The 15894-nt window shown below is 36.2% G+C and overlaps 1 protein-coding gene across 2 annotated transcripts in view; it reads left to right on the top strand.

The window, feature by feature from the left end:
- The window catches only part of LMBR1 (limb development membrane protein 1), a 63435-nt gene that overhangs the window by 23007 nt on the left and 24534 nt on the right, over positions 1-15894 (top strand). For both annotated transcript variants that reach the window (XM_079300306.1, XM_079300307.1), the window contains one exon: positions 939-1042. In XM_079300306.1, the coding sequence (XP_079156432.1) occupies positions 939-1042 (104 nt within the window). The remainder of the gene's footprint in view (positions 1-938; positions 1043-15894) is intronic.

Genomic DNA, 15894 nt, shown 5'->3' with positions numbered 1-15894 from the left:
AAATGGTTTTTCAGTTAGTTTGGTTTTTTTTCCTTTTATGATTAAGTAGACATTCCAGTTTTTCAATTCGTGCTCATTGCCTCTCCACCTTCATCAGATATTTATATACATGGATAAAATCTCCCTAAGTCCTCTCCTCTCTGCTCTCTGTCTGTCTGGCCTGTTGAGGTTCATCAGAGTTGCAGGACACTGCTGCTCCCCATTTTGTCTCTTGTGCAGATTTGCTGGGGATGTGCCATCTCCCATCACCCAGGTCACTGATGAAGGTGTTTAACCCTCCATCAGAGGGTGTCCATACCACTGGTGACACAACCCTGGGAGCCCAGAAGCTCAGCCAATGTTCAGTCCACCTCAGAGCCCACTTACCTTGCCCATACCTCATTAATGAAGCTATGAGAGGGTTCATGGGAGATCATTTTGAAAGCCTTATAAGGTTGAGATAAAAATATCTGCTGCTCTCCTCTTGCCTGCTGAGCCAGTCATCCCATTGTGGAAGGCTGTGTTACCATGAAATCTTCTGATTTGGAGGTGATGTTGGCATTTGTGTACTGCTCATGTTAAAATCCATGGCTTGCTTGAAAAAATAAGGGGGAAAGGGTGTGTGCAGAATATGGATTTTGAGATTCACTGAGAGTAATAAAATACTTTTGTCCATTGGTTCTCTAAAGAACCTTCAGTGAGACTGTGGAAGTGGTACCTGAGTTTGCAGTCTGTCTCCCAAGGTTTCAGACATTTGCTGTTGGAAGGTAAGTTGTACCCAGGTTTTGTTTGAAGACCATTATGCAGACAAATGGATATTTTTCAGTAATGACCTGTAAATAACTATATCCATAACCCCTGGCACTTGTACATATATTACATTATTATACATAAGGGAGGAAAATGTAATATATTTAGCTGTGAAACTTATTATGTGAACTACTTCTTGTTTGTTGCAGGTTTGTGGAATCTTGCCTCTCTTTTTTCAAATCTATGTTTATTTGTGTTGATGCCCTTTGCATTTTTCTTCCTGGAATCAGAAGGATTTGCTGGCTTAAAAAAGGTAGGAAAAGCACTGTTAAATACAAAGTAATTGCAGTGTACATTTTATTTTCAGCCCTTGTTTCTGCTGCAACTGAGATTACAGGTTGGGGAGGATTTGGTGCTGGCATGCATATGCTTATGTGAAGGTTGTATACAGCTTCACACTCTGGCACAGACCAGGTGTACAGGGGAAAAAGGACTCCCTAAAAGCCATGTGTACTGAAATAAAGCAAATTACTTTTTAAAAAATGAAATGATTCAATCAAGATTCTATTTTTTGGAAGGTGATTCTGTTGGGATGTTAAATGAAGAGAAGGTTTAAGAAATGCACTAGAAATAACAAAGATAAGAGGGACAGGTTTCTTGCTAATGGGAAGGGTGATAAATAATGGATGACCCTGAGAAAAAAAGCTTTATTTGTGAATTTTCAAATATGGTCAATATTAACAATATGTTTTAAAAAAGTGTCTTAAAATACTCAACTTAGTTGAATATATTCAGGTTGAGAGGGCTGAGTGTTTCAGGGAATTTGGCAGAGCAATTTTTGAACAATGGGATGATAATGATTGTACTAATACATGAACTAAAGAAATACATGAAAAATTGCTATAATGGGAGGCACATCAAAATTAATTTCAAATCATAAATATCAAATAGATTAAACTGGAATGACTGTCTGAGGACCAATTGTAGCATTTTCCATTAATCTTTATCATCTAAATGATTACACTTTTGTTTTTAATGATACTACACTGGAGGGAATTCTGGTCCCTTTGGATGACAATTGTCAGAAAGCAAAGGGTCTTGGGAATTGATCTTGAAATATGGAGAGATAAAATTAATTCAAGACTTTAAGTCATTGAAGCAGGGCATGTAACTTAAAGCCACAAGGGCATAATTGTGTTTGGAAGGAAAGCATCATTCCTGGTCTCATTGGCAGGAGCTGGTATGAAGGCACTGAAGTTCCCATTTTGGTTCTTGGTGGGATTAGGGAAATCCCACCAAGTGCTGCATTCAAGTGGGATTTTTGGGCTCACTTGAGGAAAAAATAGGTCAGCAAAACAAAAAACAACTTAGAAACTACTGTGTGAGGCAAAATTTTAATTCATAAAGAATAACAAGAAGAAACAGAGGCTTTATTGCACAGCAGAAGGTACTGGTGGATTACAGCAATGCAGCTGTGTTAGAAAACACCTGCAGGGTCCAGCCCATGGTGTGTAAATGTTGTCTGGTGCTACCTGTGCTCAGTTGATGCTGCTGCAGCATTGCTGTGCATTGACCAAACTGCAGAAGTAGCCAGGTCACTTCAGTTATGAGTTTGGGTGACCAAACTAATGCATTCAGCTTCCAAGGAGTTTGGTGATGGGCTACTGTGTTTAACTCATCCATCTTGGCTGGAAAACACTTTGTGTTCTTCCTCATTCACTTCAGATATCTACAAAACTGAGAGCTTTCATTTGGAGGCTACTCCATTTTCCTTTTGACACTTAAGTATCCAGCCACAGCTAATATATATCTTTCTCTTCTAAAACAATATGTTAACTGATCTCAGTGGGGTTTGTGTTTTCTGCAGTCCAACAAAACCAAGCATTCTCTCCATCAGCATACTGGGTAAGGTACTTCTGCTGTTAGAATTCTGTTAGTGCCAACAGATGCTTTGTGTATCCCAGCTACATGAATCTTGCACTTTACATGAAACTTTTAATAGTTAATGTGTAACTTTTTTATGGTAGTGGCTATCAGTAAATCCCATTCAAGATAAATCAGATCACCATTGCACGTTTATGCTTGAAAGCATTTGAGAGATGAGATGGATCAGATAGGACCATAATCTTCTGCAGATGCCAGGGAAAAGATGATTGTTGGTGCTTTAGAGTTTGCTTCTTCATGGGGGCAGATGAGATCACATTTTAGTATCAAAGCCTACCTATTGGAGGGGAGAAAATTCCATTTTTGAATTTTTGGTTTTTTACTTTGAATTCTGGGTGTTTGTGGAACATCCCAGAACCCAAGTGTGATTCCTGGTACAGATATTCCAGGCATTTATGCAATGTCTGTTCTACCTCACTAAATGGATGGAATTGTTTTGCCAGTTGGGAGTGAGCCTTAAAGCAGCTGGTCAAGATTCAGGAATTGTTCGATGTTGTAATATGAGCATACCTTATCTTAGATTGCTTTTCTTGAAAAGAAAGTGGCAGATGGAACTTCTGAACTAAGGTGATAGTTAAAATTACATGTGCTGTTCTTTTCAGATGCTGATGTGGATAAAGGATTCTGCTTGTAATAATTGCTATGTATGTTTTAAAGAATTACATCACGTAATTGGGTGATTAGAAGCTGGAAAAATTCTTGATTAATCAAACTCAATCAAGCATGTAAGGTTTTCAGCTCTAGCATCTGCAAAGGAAGGGTATTTCCCATTAGTTTTTATTTTCTGTAGATTTTTGTCATGTTTCTCACCTCTTTTCCAAGAAGATTTTGCCACCATAATTATTTTGTAGAATTTTGATATTTTAGCAAATTATTTTGTGTAAATTAAAAAAAAAAAAGTCTATTTCGTCATTCATTACGTCAAACTAATCGATCAGAGAGATAAAACACTGTTCAAATGCTATTACTGTTCACTGGAAAAATCTCATTTTAGTGATCTCAATTTAAAAGAACATTTCATGCATTTGGCAAAACTTGTAGCATTTAAGAGAAGAATGATCTACTGTAAATGTGAAGACATTCAGTAAAGAGGTTTGGCATGGATCTTTAATAGTTCTTTTGGGAGTTGGGAAAGCAGTTGGTTCTAGATAACCAGCTCAGATCAAAATTTGGATAAAAAGACTTTCAGTGGAAGCTTTTATGGAGGTAATTTTGTCATTGCATTACCTTCATCATAAGGACTGAATAGGTCACTTGGGTATAGGTATGTGCAGTGAAGATGTCTATTTGAAGGTCTTCATATATGAATTACTTGCTGGACTTTAATACGAGTTCTGAAAATGCATAATTAGAAGAGGTTCATTCCTGAAATTGAGATGATTTTTTTATTTTTTAATGGATGTCTTTGTTCAGATTAAATAGCAACAGTGATTTTAGTCATTATCATGTGTGGGTCTGACTCTTGGAAGATTTTAGCCATCTGTTTATCACAGACACTGTGCTGTAAAAGTTGATTTTAGGTATTGACTGTAATGTGATATTTGTTTTTTGCAAGCTCTGATATTTCAGATCATAAATTACTGTTGTGAGCTTTGTATAACTTTTCATCCATGTTTTGAATGGTAGCATTGCCCCCTTATAACTGTTCTGAATCAGAATGTGTTTGATTAACCATCTTCCAGTTTCCTATGGCCCTTTTCCCTCTCTGCTGATGTATTTTCTAAATGGCACATGGCCCCTTTTGGAGACTCACTTGGCTTCCCAAGGCAGCAGTTTAAAACAACCAAGGGCTTGCATATTGTGCAGAGGAGAGAAATAGGGAAGTGAATCACTGCCCATGGATTGATGCAGTGCTGCACTGGAATTCAGGCTGATTCTCTGCTAGTTTTTCATGAAATGCACTGTGTGAATTCAGAAAGGGCATTTTGGGCCTGAGAGGACTGACCATGCCCTTCTAAAGAGCTTAAATGCTGCTCTTTACTCTTGTTCATTTCCATTGAATGGCACTTGAACAATTCTGATGTCAGGACAAGAATAATAATAATAATCCAGACAATACTGGAGGTGTATAATATACATATATATATGTATATTATATGTCTTATGTCTTATATATATGTCTTTGTGTATCTGCCATGTGTGTATGTATGCACACACATTTTTGCGTGCACATGTGAATTGTATTTTTCAAGACTTGGAACTATAATACATTGCAACTCAGCCAGGGCTGTTAACTGAGCTGCTGGTGTACCTGATACCACTTCAATCTCTTGCATCAGTATTAAAAACTGTTTTACATCTTTCTCTGTTCTTCTTGTCTTCCTTTGTAGAGAAACTGTAGAGACTGTGCATAAAGTTGTGTTTCTTGTTTAGATAATCTTTTAGTTCTTTGTCACTGATGTGCTCAGATTGTAGTTATGAAACAAAGTTGTCGACAGTGTTTCTTAATGTCAGAATTAACCTCATTCTTTATTATTCTCTTCCAAAAAGAAAAATTATGCTATTTGCAGTTGAGTAGGTCACAGTGCTGATGTTTCCATGTGTGGTAAGACTGCACAGAAGAGTACATGTGTGCTCTGTGTGAAGGAGGCAAGCATTTTTGAGGAGATAATTGGTATACCTTTTCTTGACCTTTAAAATATGACCTTTCTCTTGATGTAACTTCAATGGAAATTTGTATTTATTTGAAGTTGATGAAGAGAAGGACGTTTTGGAGTAATTTCCTTGTAAGAAAATACAAATAGTGCAATTTGCTACTGTGAGAAGCTGAAAAAAATAGGTATTGCATAATCACAAGTATAGAGTTTTGAAAAGGCTTTATAAAGTATATTACCTTAATACTGATCTTTGAACTTGTAGTCATAGCATAAAGTTTAACATGAGCGACAGCAACATCCTGACCAATTATCCAAATTATCCAGACATCCCAAAATGTTCAGAGCACAACACACAGAGTCTGTGGATTAAGAGGTTAACTCCTGGAACATCAAAAGAAGTGCATGATAATAAAAACAAATAGTACAAAAATTTGAGGTAACTTCCTTGCTTAATTAATTAGGTAGACCAGGTGGAAGCGAAGAGGCCAGAGCTGGTGCTCAGAATGTCTATAAAGCTGAGCAACATGACAGCACAATGGAGGAGGAACAAAGATTTTTTTAATATACTTCTATCCTGTGTCACAGTTTGAAATTGTCCTGGTTTATGTCCCTTTTGGCAAACTTACATAAAAGTGACCCTGTACTGTATTTTATGACCAGATGACTTTTTTCCCAGTGGCTAATTTGTATCAGACCCCCATCTTAAAGAGACACAGAAATGAGTAGGAAGTCCAAGCCGGTTTGTCTCAATGAGCTTTCATTGCATGCTTTCATTATTTTTGCTCGTTTTTGCCACTGATCATCCATAAATTGTTGGAAATGAGTGATTAAGGAAGTGCTGCTTAGTGTTAGTGGCACATGCACATTCTTGGTATGTTTTTTGTGGGTGAGAGGAAATCGTGTACTGCACAAACAAAAAGGAAAACTCCTGCTGGGAACCTTTCAAGGAAATTTAACTTGCGTAATGTTTTGATCTTGGTGTTTATTACAGAAAATAAGAGTAATATTTCACCAGCTATTGTTATGTGTCAGCTAGGCTCTCCATCTGCTTGCCTTTCCTTGATGGCTTTTCCCAAATTCTCAGTTTATTTTAATAAAAGCACCACTTAAAAATGTAGCAGTTTATTCATATGCTGAAGGCAGGTGAGCTGGGCCAGTGGTCAGAGCATTTATTGTGTTGTGCTTGCTACTGTATAAAGATTTGGCTGTTGTGGCTGCAAAGCCCTGCCTGTGTTAGCAACTGCAGCTTAACCCATGCAAGTAAAACACAGGGTGTAGTTTCCTAACAAAATAGTGAAATGCTTTTAAAGGCAGATTTCTTCCCTTCATCTCCTTTAAGAATATATTTCATAAGTAAAATTACTTGGGGAGAGGGTAAAAGTTGAATCTTTGCAAAAATACTATTACTAACAATTTTCAAACTGCTTTTTTTGCTGTATTCTGTTGTTAGCTTGCTAACATAATGTGTATGTCCTCCATCTATTTTATTTGATCACTTTATTAATAGCAATGACTTCTTTAGTCATTGCACTGTGAAATAGGACTGAACTGAGCTTGAGTTTCTGATGTATTGTGTTGCAGTGCATTATATTTGCAAATTCCAAGTTACTAAAAACAGTAATAAATGCACTGAAAAGTGAACCTGCTGCTTTTATATTTCTTGGTGAGTATGGAAATTCTAATTTCTGTATTTTTCCTTACAGAAAATCTGTACTCCCAGCTCTGCTGTTTGTACAAGTAGAACTCTGGTACAACTATAGGTGTAGATTATTGTGAAAGACATTATTACAGTGTTTGATGACAATGCAGGAAGTATGTTCAAAGTTAGCTTTGAAGTATTTACTTTTAGAAACTTTTTCACTTAAGTTAAACAGATTTCCAGGGAAAGAAATTGTTCCTATATTACAGAATCCTGGTAAATAAGTGGCTTGGAAATATTTTCAAATATGAAATGATTTCTAATTAAGATCAGTTTTTAAAATTTTCCTTGATTTTTCTGTAAAATGGAATTGGAAAGTTCAAGAATCTTAAACATTGTTTGCAAACAGTATTTGGCTGTGCTTTATGCTTATTTTTATCCCTGACTGCAATACCCACAGGCCATTGTGTGTATGGCTCACCAAATAGTCTTGAGGTGCCCTGTTAACAGTGGATGTTTATTTGTCATTTAAGCTCATATTTATTTGTCTATAAAATCATTCAGCATGAACTGAGACTCTAATATTCTGATCTCTATGAAATGTTTACTAGTATGCAACTGAATTATTGTACATTATATTACACCCCAGTTACTTGTTCCATTAGTAATACCAGGGACAAAAGTTGTTTAATCAGTCACATTAAAGGCAACTGTTCAGATTTGAATTTCTGACATAAACTAACATGTTAGGTTCAGATATGAAGTCCAGTTTTTATACTGGAGTCCTTTAAAATGACACCACCTAAAATGTATTAGTTTGTTGTTTAGAAGCAGATCCTGATGATTCTAGAATTTTGATTTGACAAGTTGCTTGATCACGGTTTTTTCTTTTTCCTAATAAAAATAAAAGTATACTTTGCTGACAGTTGTACAAACACCATAACATAATCTGTAGGATGTCAGGTGCAGAGTTAATAACTATATTTAACTGTAAATCTTGCATTGAGGATGGTGCCTATCCTGAACCTTTGTGTGATTGCTGCTTCCACCAAGGTCTCAGAAACAGCTTGTACATGGCTAAATGTAGAATGTTTTTTTAATTTGTATGAAGAGGATAGCCCCATCTAATACCATCTATGAGAAAAGCTTAGAAAGCAGCTGGGAGGGTAAGATGAGTAGTTTTAATATAACTTGTTAGCATGTAACATTGACAAGTGTTACACTGAGCTCTCGAAACATGTTAAAATTACAACTTTAACAAGTCCTTCACTTGTACTTCTGCAGAGAAAAAAATATTTTTACCTTACAGGTATATATATTAGCAAATTAGAGTTTAGTGAGTGTGTAGTCTGCTTTTGTGAATCTGTGACTGGAATCTGTAACTCTACACTAGATTAGTGTGAAATGAAAATACCTGTGTAAAAGTAGTGTCTGTAGTGCTGTCTGCTGTCCTTTCACAATGACTGTAAGGGCATGAAAATTACTACAGGTAAGTCAAAAGAGGTTGGGAATACTTTTTTCTTTTTTTTTTTTTTTTTTTTTTTTTTTTAAATTTCAAAATCTTGACTTCAAAACACAATTATTTTTTGGCCTAAATGTCTGTATTTAGACATTTAGGATCAAAGGCTATGCAGGAAAGGTAAATAACATCCATATATTTGTCAGCTTAAGGCCATACCATGCTTCACTGAGAGTGAGATAAAAAGAAATTCAAAAATCAGTGGCCAGGAGAGAGAAACTTGCCAGATGAGGAATAATGTCTTAATGTGAATTTGGTTTTGTAGATATATAAAATATTTTATCAGATTTTTATAGGATTTTTTTCTTAAGTCAGTTGGGGACATTGCATGCAAAAATCTGTCTTTTTTTGTATTAGCATAAGGAGATCTGTGGTTTGTTGAATATAAGTAACAGTTCTGTATCTGGGACAGCTGAGGGGGAAATAAGGGATTTGGTTGTTGCACACATTGGATCAAGATGTGATGAGATGTGATCTGTGCTACGTTTCATTGAAGTAGTTAAATGTCAGTTGGTTGCTTCCATAAATTAGATGGTACTTCGTTTAAAGAGGCCTTGGTGTAAGGCACAAAAAAAGTAGATACTTACCAGGAGATAAGCTGATGGTAAAGTTTATTTGATACAGCTTTTCTGCACTGGCTGCCTCACTGCCACTTTGTTATCTGAGCAGGGGCTCAGCCTTTCTGCAGCTGTCTGTGGAGTTGAGGTTATAATTACTTTTTGTGACCAGTTCTGTAATGTAGATAGAAAATCAAAATGTGTTGGGTTAGTTTGTGTTCTTGCAGTGTTTTAATGTATTTGAGCTATGGCAGTTTTTAGAATGATGAGGTGAACTGGGTGTTGTTAGTAAAATTGGGGTAAAAATGCTGCACAAAGGAGATTATGCTGTTTGGAAATGTGGTTTTCTGACTTTTCTAGCATGCTGTGAGAAACTGCATTAGGTGACACATTATGAGTAGGTAGAGGTATCTGTAACACTATTCAGTTTTGGAAGCTAGCACTGGAGCATTAGTTATTTCACCTCACCCCAGCCAGGAATGGGCTGCATTGCTGAACTTTTGTGCTTTCCCCACGCCTACACTGCCCTGAGCTTGCACGTTTGTGCTGTATGTGACATGCTTGTGCTTTGTAGAATTTCCACAGTTTCTGCTAAGAGCCTTAACATGTAGCTGGAAGCCTGTAAATGGAATAAGAGGAGAATATTTTCCTCTGCTGCTCTCTTAGTGGATAAATTGATTTTTAGTTTTTAGGGTTTTTTTTATTTTTTTACAGTTTTAATTTGGCTTTAGGATGGAGTTCTGCATGAGCAAAAATGTTAAAACATATTTAAACTTGTTAAATACTTATACTACTTGTAAAGTGTACAGATGGTACAGCTACCATTGCTAAACTTGAGTCTCTTAGTTTATCACTAATGTCAACTGAAGCACTGGCTTCTTTTTTCTTCTTGAGACACTTATTTTTAGGCAGGAATAAGCAGTTTTTAGATTTTGTTTGGATGGAGCATTTTTAATGCCCTGTATAGACCTTTCTGTTTGTGGTGGATGATAACTGTGTATCAAAAAACGCTGAGATTTTTTTTTTTACTTGTCAGTTTATAATAGAATTCGTGTAACAATCTAATATAAAACTGAAATGTTTCATGGTGAAAGTTGCCATCCTTTGGGAAGCAAATATTCACACATGCAAGATCCCTGAAATGGATGATTCAGACCCTGTTCTTAATCAATGGAAACAGCAGATACCTCTAAGCATTTGGCATATCTGAGTTAGAGGCTTCAAGAGGCAATCTGAGCATCTTCCCATCTCATTGTGTTTGGATTTATTTCAATAAATGCTCAGAAACATTAAATTGATTTGCTGCTAGTTTTATTTGGAGGATTCAATTTGCTTTATAAAAATGTCTGGTTTATGCATGAGGAATATCTTAAGATTTGAATATTTAAATATTTCCACATTTGTCAGTGTCTTTGAATCTCCATTCACATCAAGTAGTGACCATTCAGAACAAGCAAAGCTGTCTTTATTTTAGGTCTATTTATGTGCTTTTGTTGCTTTATAATAAAGTGGAAAAATACTTTACAGGGTTACTATAATTGTAATTTTAATTCAGACATGAAAATTTCCATTGAAATTTGTTGATAGTGGAAAGGTTTAATATAATTGTCTGGGTCATAGAAAGGCAATAAAGATTTTTCTAATGGGTTTTCATTTATTCAATGAAACTTTGCTAGGCAGGCACCACTTACCATTCCTTCTCTGAAAGCAGTGAATTTTTGATACTGATAACCATGTGATATTTAAATTTGTAGTCTATATTACTTATTTAGAATTACTAGAATTGCTTCACATTATGGATTGCTTTATATTAGGAATCACTTATTCTGAACTGACAAGGAAGGAGCTTACACATCTGTAGTGAAAATTTGAGACAGATAACTTTATTTACAAAGGAGGGGAAGATGGAGAACCAATGACATTCTCTCATTCCCTGTCCTCTTTTTTTTTTTTTTTTTTTTTTTTTTTTTTTTTTTTTTTTTTTGGTAGCTTTTCCAAGAGTTTCCCAGCTTATTAATAGGAACTTCATCATTCTGGTGCTTTGACCAGTTCCTAGAAATGTGTTTTCTTCTTGGGCTTATTCACTCTATCAGGGCATTAGTAATAGACATGACTTCAGGGGATTTACTTCTGTTTTACTTATTTTAGAACTTTAAAACTGACCTGTGTGCTTGTACATGTAATTTGCTTTTGGAAACTGTCTTCAGGGTTTCATTCTGCCAGAAACACAATCACAAATTCCAAGTCTTTCTTTATACTTAGTGTTACTTATCTTCTTGCTCTGCCAAGGTACAAAGAAGTTGGAAAACATCTATTTATCTTCCTATCAGGCCAGTCTAGCAGGAAAGAGTCTTTCTGATCCAAAAGTAAATGATTAGAGGGAGACTCATAGTGTCAGAAATCCCACAGCTCCCATGTTGTTGTTGCAGGTGGCTTTGGAAAGTCTGGGAAACTTGGTAGGTGGAGGGAGTGGATCATCTCAGAGCTGAGCTGGTGAATGGAACAACTGAGCAAACTTGTAGGGGAAAAGGGGTAGCACTGGGACAGTTACCATTTTACTGTGATTATCCTTTCATTTCTCATTTCTCTTCTCCCCAGAAGGTTTGGGTTGGATGTCCACAGATCTGCATCCATCCCTTCTAGGGTGCGCTGCAGCAGGGTAGTTGTGTGCATCTGACAGCTGTAGGCTGTAATTATTTTATTCCAGATAGTGTGTACTTGCATTTTGGCTGCTATTCTGTCTAGCTTTTCCTCATTTTAAGAAATTGGTATAAATTCTGATACAAAATTTGTAAGGAATAATACTTCTAATGTACTCTATGTTAAATTTACAAGAATGATCCCTAATGTGGAACAGCCATGGGTATGCTCTTTGCTTGAGTAATTTCAATCCATGTGTTTGAAACAGTGACTTAACTGATAAGCAACAGATGAATGCCACATTACCATTCTCACTGGAGTCCATCTTGAATTGGATAATTAAATAGACCCTAAGGAAAAAAGTGAGCAAGAACTGTGTTTTATATCCTGGTCACAAGGACTCAAGTCTGCAAGGAGTCCATCTTGGTTCTTAGGTTATTTCACCGAGTTGTTCGTGGTGGTGTCAACAAGAACATTTGATGGGTATGGACCCCAAATTATGCTGTAACATTGTGGCTTGCATGCTCCTCTGGCATACTGAAGAAGGAAACATAAGTTTTCTTTGGCAGAGGAGTCACTCCAGTGGGGGTGCTGCATCCTGAATAGATGGTCTCCTCTCCAGGCTGTTAAAGACATCTTTTTCTTGAGCTTTGCTTCAGGGATTTTGATCCTTCACTTCCAACTTGGCAGGCATAACTCTAATACTTACTGTTGCATATCTTTAGCCAGTACCCAAAGAAATAATTTTGGTTTATTTTGAATGAAACTTTTTTTTTTAATTTTCAAAATTTTATTAATTTTATTACTTATCCTGTGTGCCTGTGATGTTTGATGCAGTTCAGTGTTTTGGCTGCCTACTCTTGCTTCATTGACAGCATGGTAACAACTGTGAAAACATTTGAGAAAGGATACTAACAGAAAAATCAACTGAAAATTACTGGAAATGTTTCATGACTGAATTTTTCATGTTAGTATTGTGTGGAAAATAAATATAAACTTTAAAATATACTTGTGATGAAAAGTGCTCATTTTAATCTTAAAATCATTATAGTCTATGAAGATTCTATGAGAGAAGAGGTGGTGTGGGAGAAGACACAGTCAGTGCTGTAGCTTGAAGTATTTGATTCCTTTATGGGCAAGGAAATGTTGGTGGCTTTTTTTTTTCCTACTTACTTTGAATACTTGATGCCTGAATATATTACTTCTTGATTAAAATTTTCTTAGCTTGCTTCATGAGGGTTCTGAGTCACTAGCAGCTACATTTTTAAAATTAACTGAATTTTCCTAAAACTACAGCATCTGTTTTTGACTCTATTAATTTGTGTAGTTTCATGAGTTAATGACTCCTTGACTAAATCTCAGTGTGTTAAATGTAGTGTGTGTTTCATGTTGCCTGATGCAAAATTATTCTTTACTTATTAAAAACCTGTTTGTGTACTGCCTTGAATAGGTCACAGCAAGGACTGCTCCAAGTCTGGTGTCAAACCATAGAATTGGGTGACATGTTTGACACTCATTTCTTCACTAATGCTGACAGATTGAGAAAGAGGGGGTGTCACATGCTGAAAATGTAATTGGGGTTAATATATAACATCCCCAACCTCATACCCAGTGTACTTCTCCCTTTTTAGTGCCTCCTCTTCTCCTGCAGATGTTATCATGTGTGTTTGTTGCCATCAGCCCTCACTGAACAAATCTTGGGGTTACTAGGACTCCTTTCTGTCACGTGAGAACAATGGGATCATGTGTACTTTAAATGTGCCATGACTGCAGAAATGTTTCCCAGGCTTTCCCCGTGGGTCAGGGCATGGTGTAAAAAGTGATGTTTGCCTACCTTGCAAGAGGTCAAGATGTCCAAGCAGAACTGTGTTCACATATTCAGCACCATAGAAACTTAGTTAACACTCTCTGGTTTTGTGTGTAACACATAATTTTTATTTCATTGATGATAGGGTATGGTGTTTTATTAGTTTTTTTCTGCACAGTTTGCAACTAGATTAAAAGATAGAATTAATAAAAGCCATTCTATGTCCTGCATTGGCAATGTAACTCCAAAAATGCCCATTTTATAGGAGCTGATAGTATGTTAATCAAAATCTCTATAGCCAGGTAATGTTCCAACAAAGAAATGCTATTTTTTAAGGTAAGGATGAGGCTGTAGTTCTTTCACTTTACCACTTTGGCCTCTTGCAAAAAGAGATGCTGACATACTGAAAGGTTTTCTAATAATTCATTGGCATTAAAAAAAAAGAGCTCTTGGTAAATCTCTACATATATGTTAAAATCCATATAGCATTAGACAGCATTAAAAGCTATTCTTAAATTTCTGAAAAATAATATTTGTGTTTCTCATCACAACTGGCAGAGTAAAAAGTCAGCAACAAATGGCTTGATTGCTTTCATTTATTTAATAATTATTTCCCAAGAAGAACATGTGATTTTCTGGCCCAGGGTTGTGCCACTGCTCAGAAGATAAAGTTATCTTCTTCTTTCCTGTAATATGATGTATGTCTTACCTTAGCATTGCTGGAATGGCAGTTGTCAGAGGTTTCTTGTTACTGGTGCCAGATTAATGGCAAAGCATTTTGTGCTGCTACATTTGTATAATTCAAAGCAGTGACAGAATTTTAAATGGAGAAACAAAACCCCAACACTTTTGTCTCCATTATCAAGAATTTTTCCTTTTTCTTATTGAAAACCTGGAAGGACCTATCACCTCATTATCTTCTAAAGTAAAACCAGTCTCTAGGTGTTATGTGTGAACACATATAGCAGGAAAAATCTTAATGTGGCATAATAGTCATCCCTCAACAGAAATGTGCAGGGGAGGGGTGGTTTTCTTGGTAATTATGCCAAGTTCCTTGTATGACATCTGTTATCCCTTCAGGACTGTTGTTGTCATTTGTACTTCATTGGGTTTTTCAGATTAAGAATTACCTTTTTTGGCCATGTGTTGTTTTTTAATATCTTTTGGCTATTTGTCATCTGGGATGATTTATCTGTGTTAATCATAATAGAAAAGAAACGTAGTAAGATTTTGATGATGCCTTCCAGAGTAGCAATTAAAAATTTGTCAGAACACTTCTAAAATAATTAAAACCTTTCCTGCTAAATTAGGCTTTTCTGGAAACATGAACCCTGAGGCCTGGTGCTCCAGGCAGCATAAGGAGCTCAGGATTAAGCTTTAAAAACTTCTGAATGTCTTGACAATTGAATTTTAATGAATTAGAAGTCTTAGAGTCAGATATTTCTAAGGCTGTACAAACCACAAGATGCTTAGAATGTGTTTGTGGACAGCTTTTATTTGTAGGCAAACCTTGAGAACTTCAAATGCTTTTTTTTTCCACTCCCCCCATTAGTGCAGAGGAAAGATGATGGATATTGCTGGGCTTCTGGCAAGTTGCAGTCTGCTGGGATTGGTGTGTTAAATATCTGTCCTTTAATAAAATACTTCACTTGGTTAAGTGCTCATGTTAACGAGCTGGGATGGATTTTGACAATATGCTATGAGTGAAAGTATAGGTGAGCTGTGGACTCAAACTGTGAAACTTTGTTTAAAAAAAAAAATGTGGGGGGTTTGAGTGTATAATCTGTCAGTTCTTTCCCCCAGTTTTATTGATAAACAATTAAATTACAGTTTCTATTGGATTATAGTAATTTGTTTCCAAAAATTTTTGTTTATCATATATTTTTTTTTCATTTTCCACAAGGGACTCTTTTAATGTGTCAGTCTGTAGGATGTCAGACTTCTGCTTAAGGGACAGTAGGGAACCACACAGGACATTGACTTTCAGGAGTGGCTTTTGCTTTATGGATCATCTGAAACTCACCTGGAAGAATTTGCAAGGTGTTGGGTGGTTTTGTTTTCCTGTTCAGCAGTTACCAGAGAATTTGCTATGGGCTTGTAGTACAATGGCAGTTGATGTTTTTTTTCTGGATACCTTCATAGAAAAAGACTTTAAAGTGGAGAGCTACTTAAACCAAAATCTCTGTTGAGAAAGAAGTACTACCTTCCTTCAAACTGGCAGGTGTTCATGCTTTCTAAACTCTGATCCTGACTCCATGCTGGGAGCATGTCCCTCTCCTTTACTGACATGCAGAGGAATTAATGTATGAATTGAAGACCAAAGATCAGACTCTTTTCAACACCTCTGCCTTTCTTTATAGCTTGCATTAGTTTTATCATTTTGCTCTTTGTGTTCCAGTTCATCTCTTTCTCCTTGTTAGTGTACACAGCCTTCTCTCTTCTCTGCATGTCCCCAGGGAGTA

The sequence above is a fragment of the Erithacus rubecula genome, assembly GCF_903797595.1.
Source record: "Erithacus rubecula genome assembly, chromosome: 3".
In the NCBI taxonomy this organism is placed as follows: domain Eukaryota; kingdom Metazoa; phylum Chordata; class Aves; order Passeriformes; family Muscicapidae; genus Erithacus; species Erithacus rubecula.
This window is presented reverse-complemented; position numbering and strand designations above follow the sequence as displayed.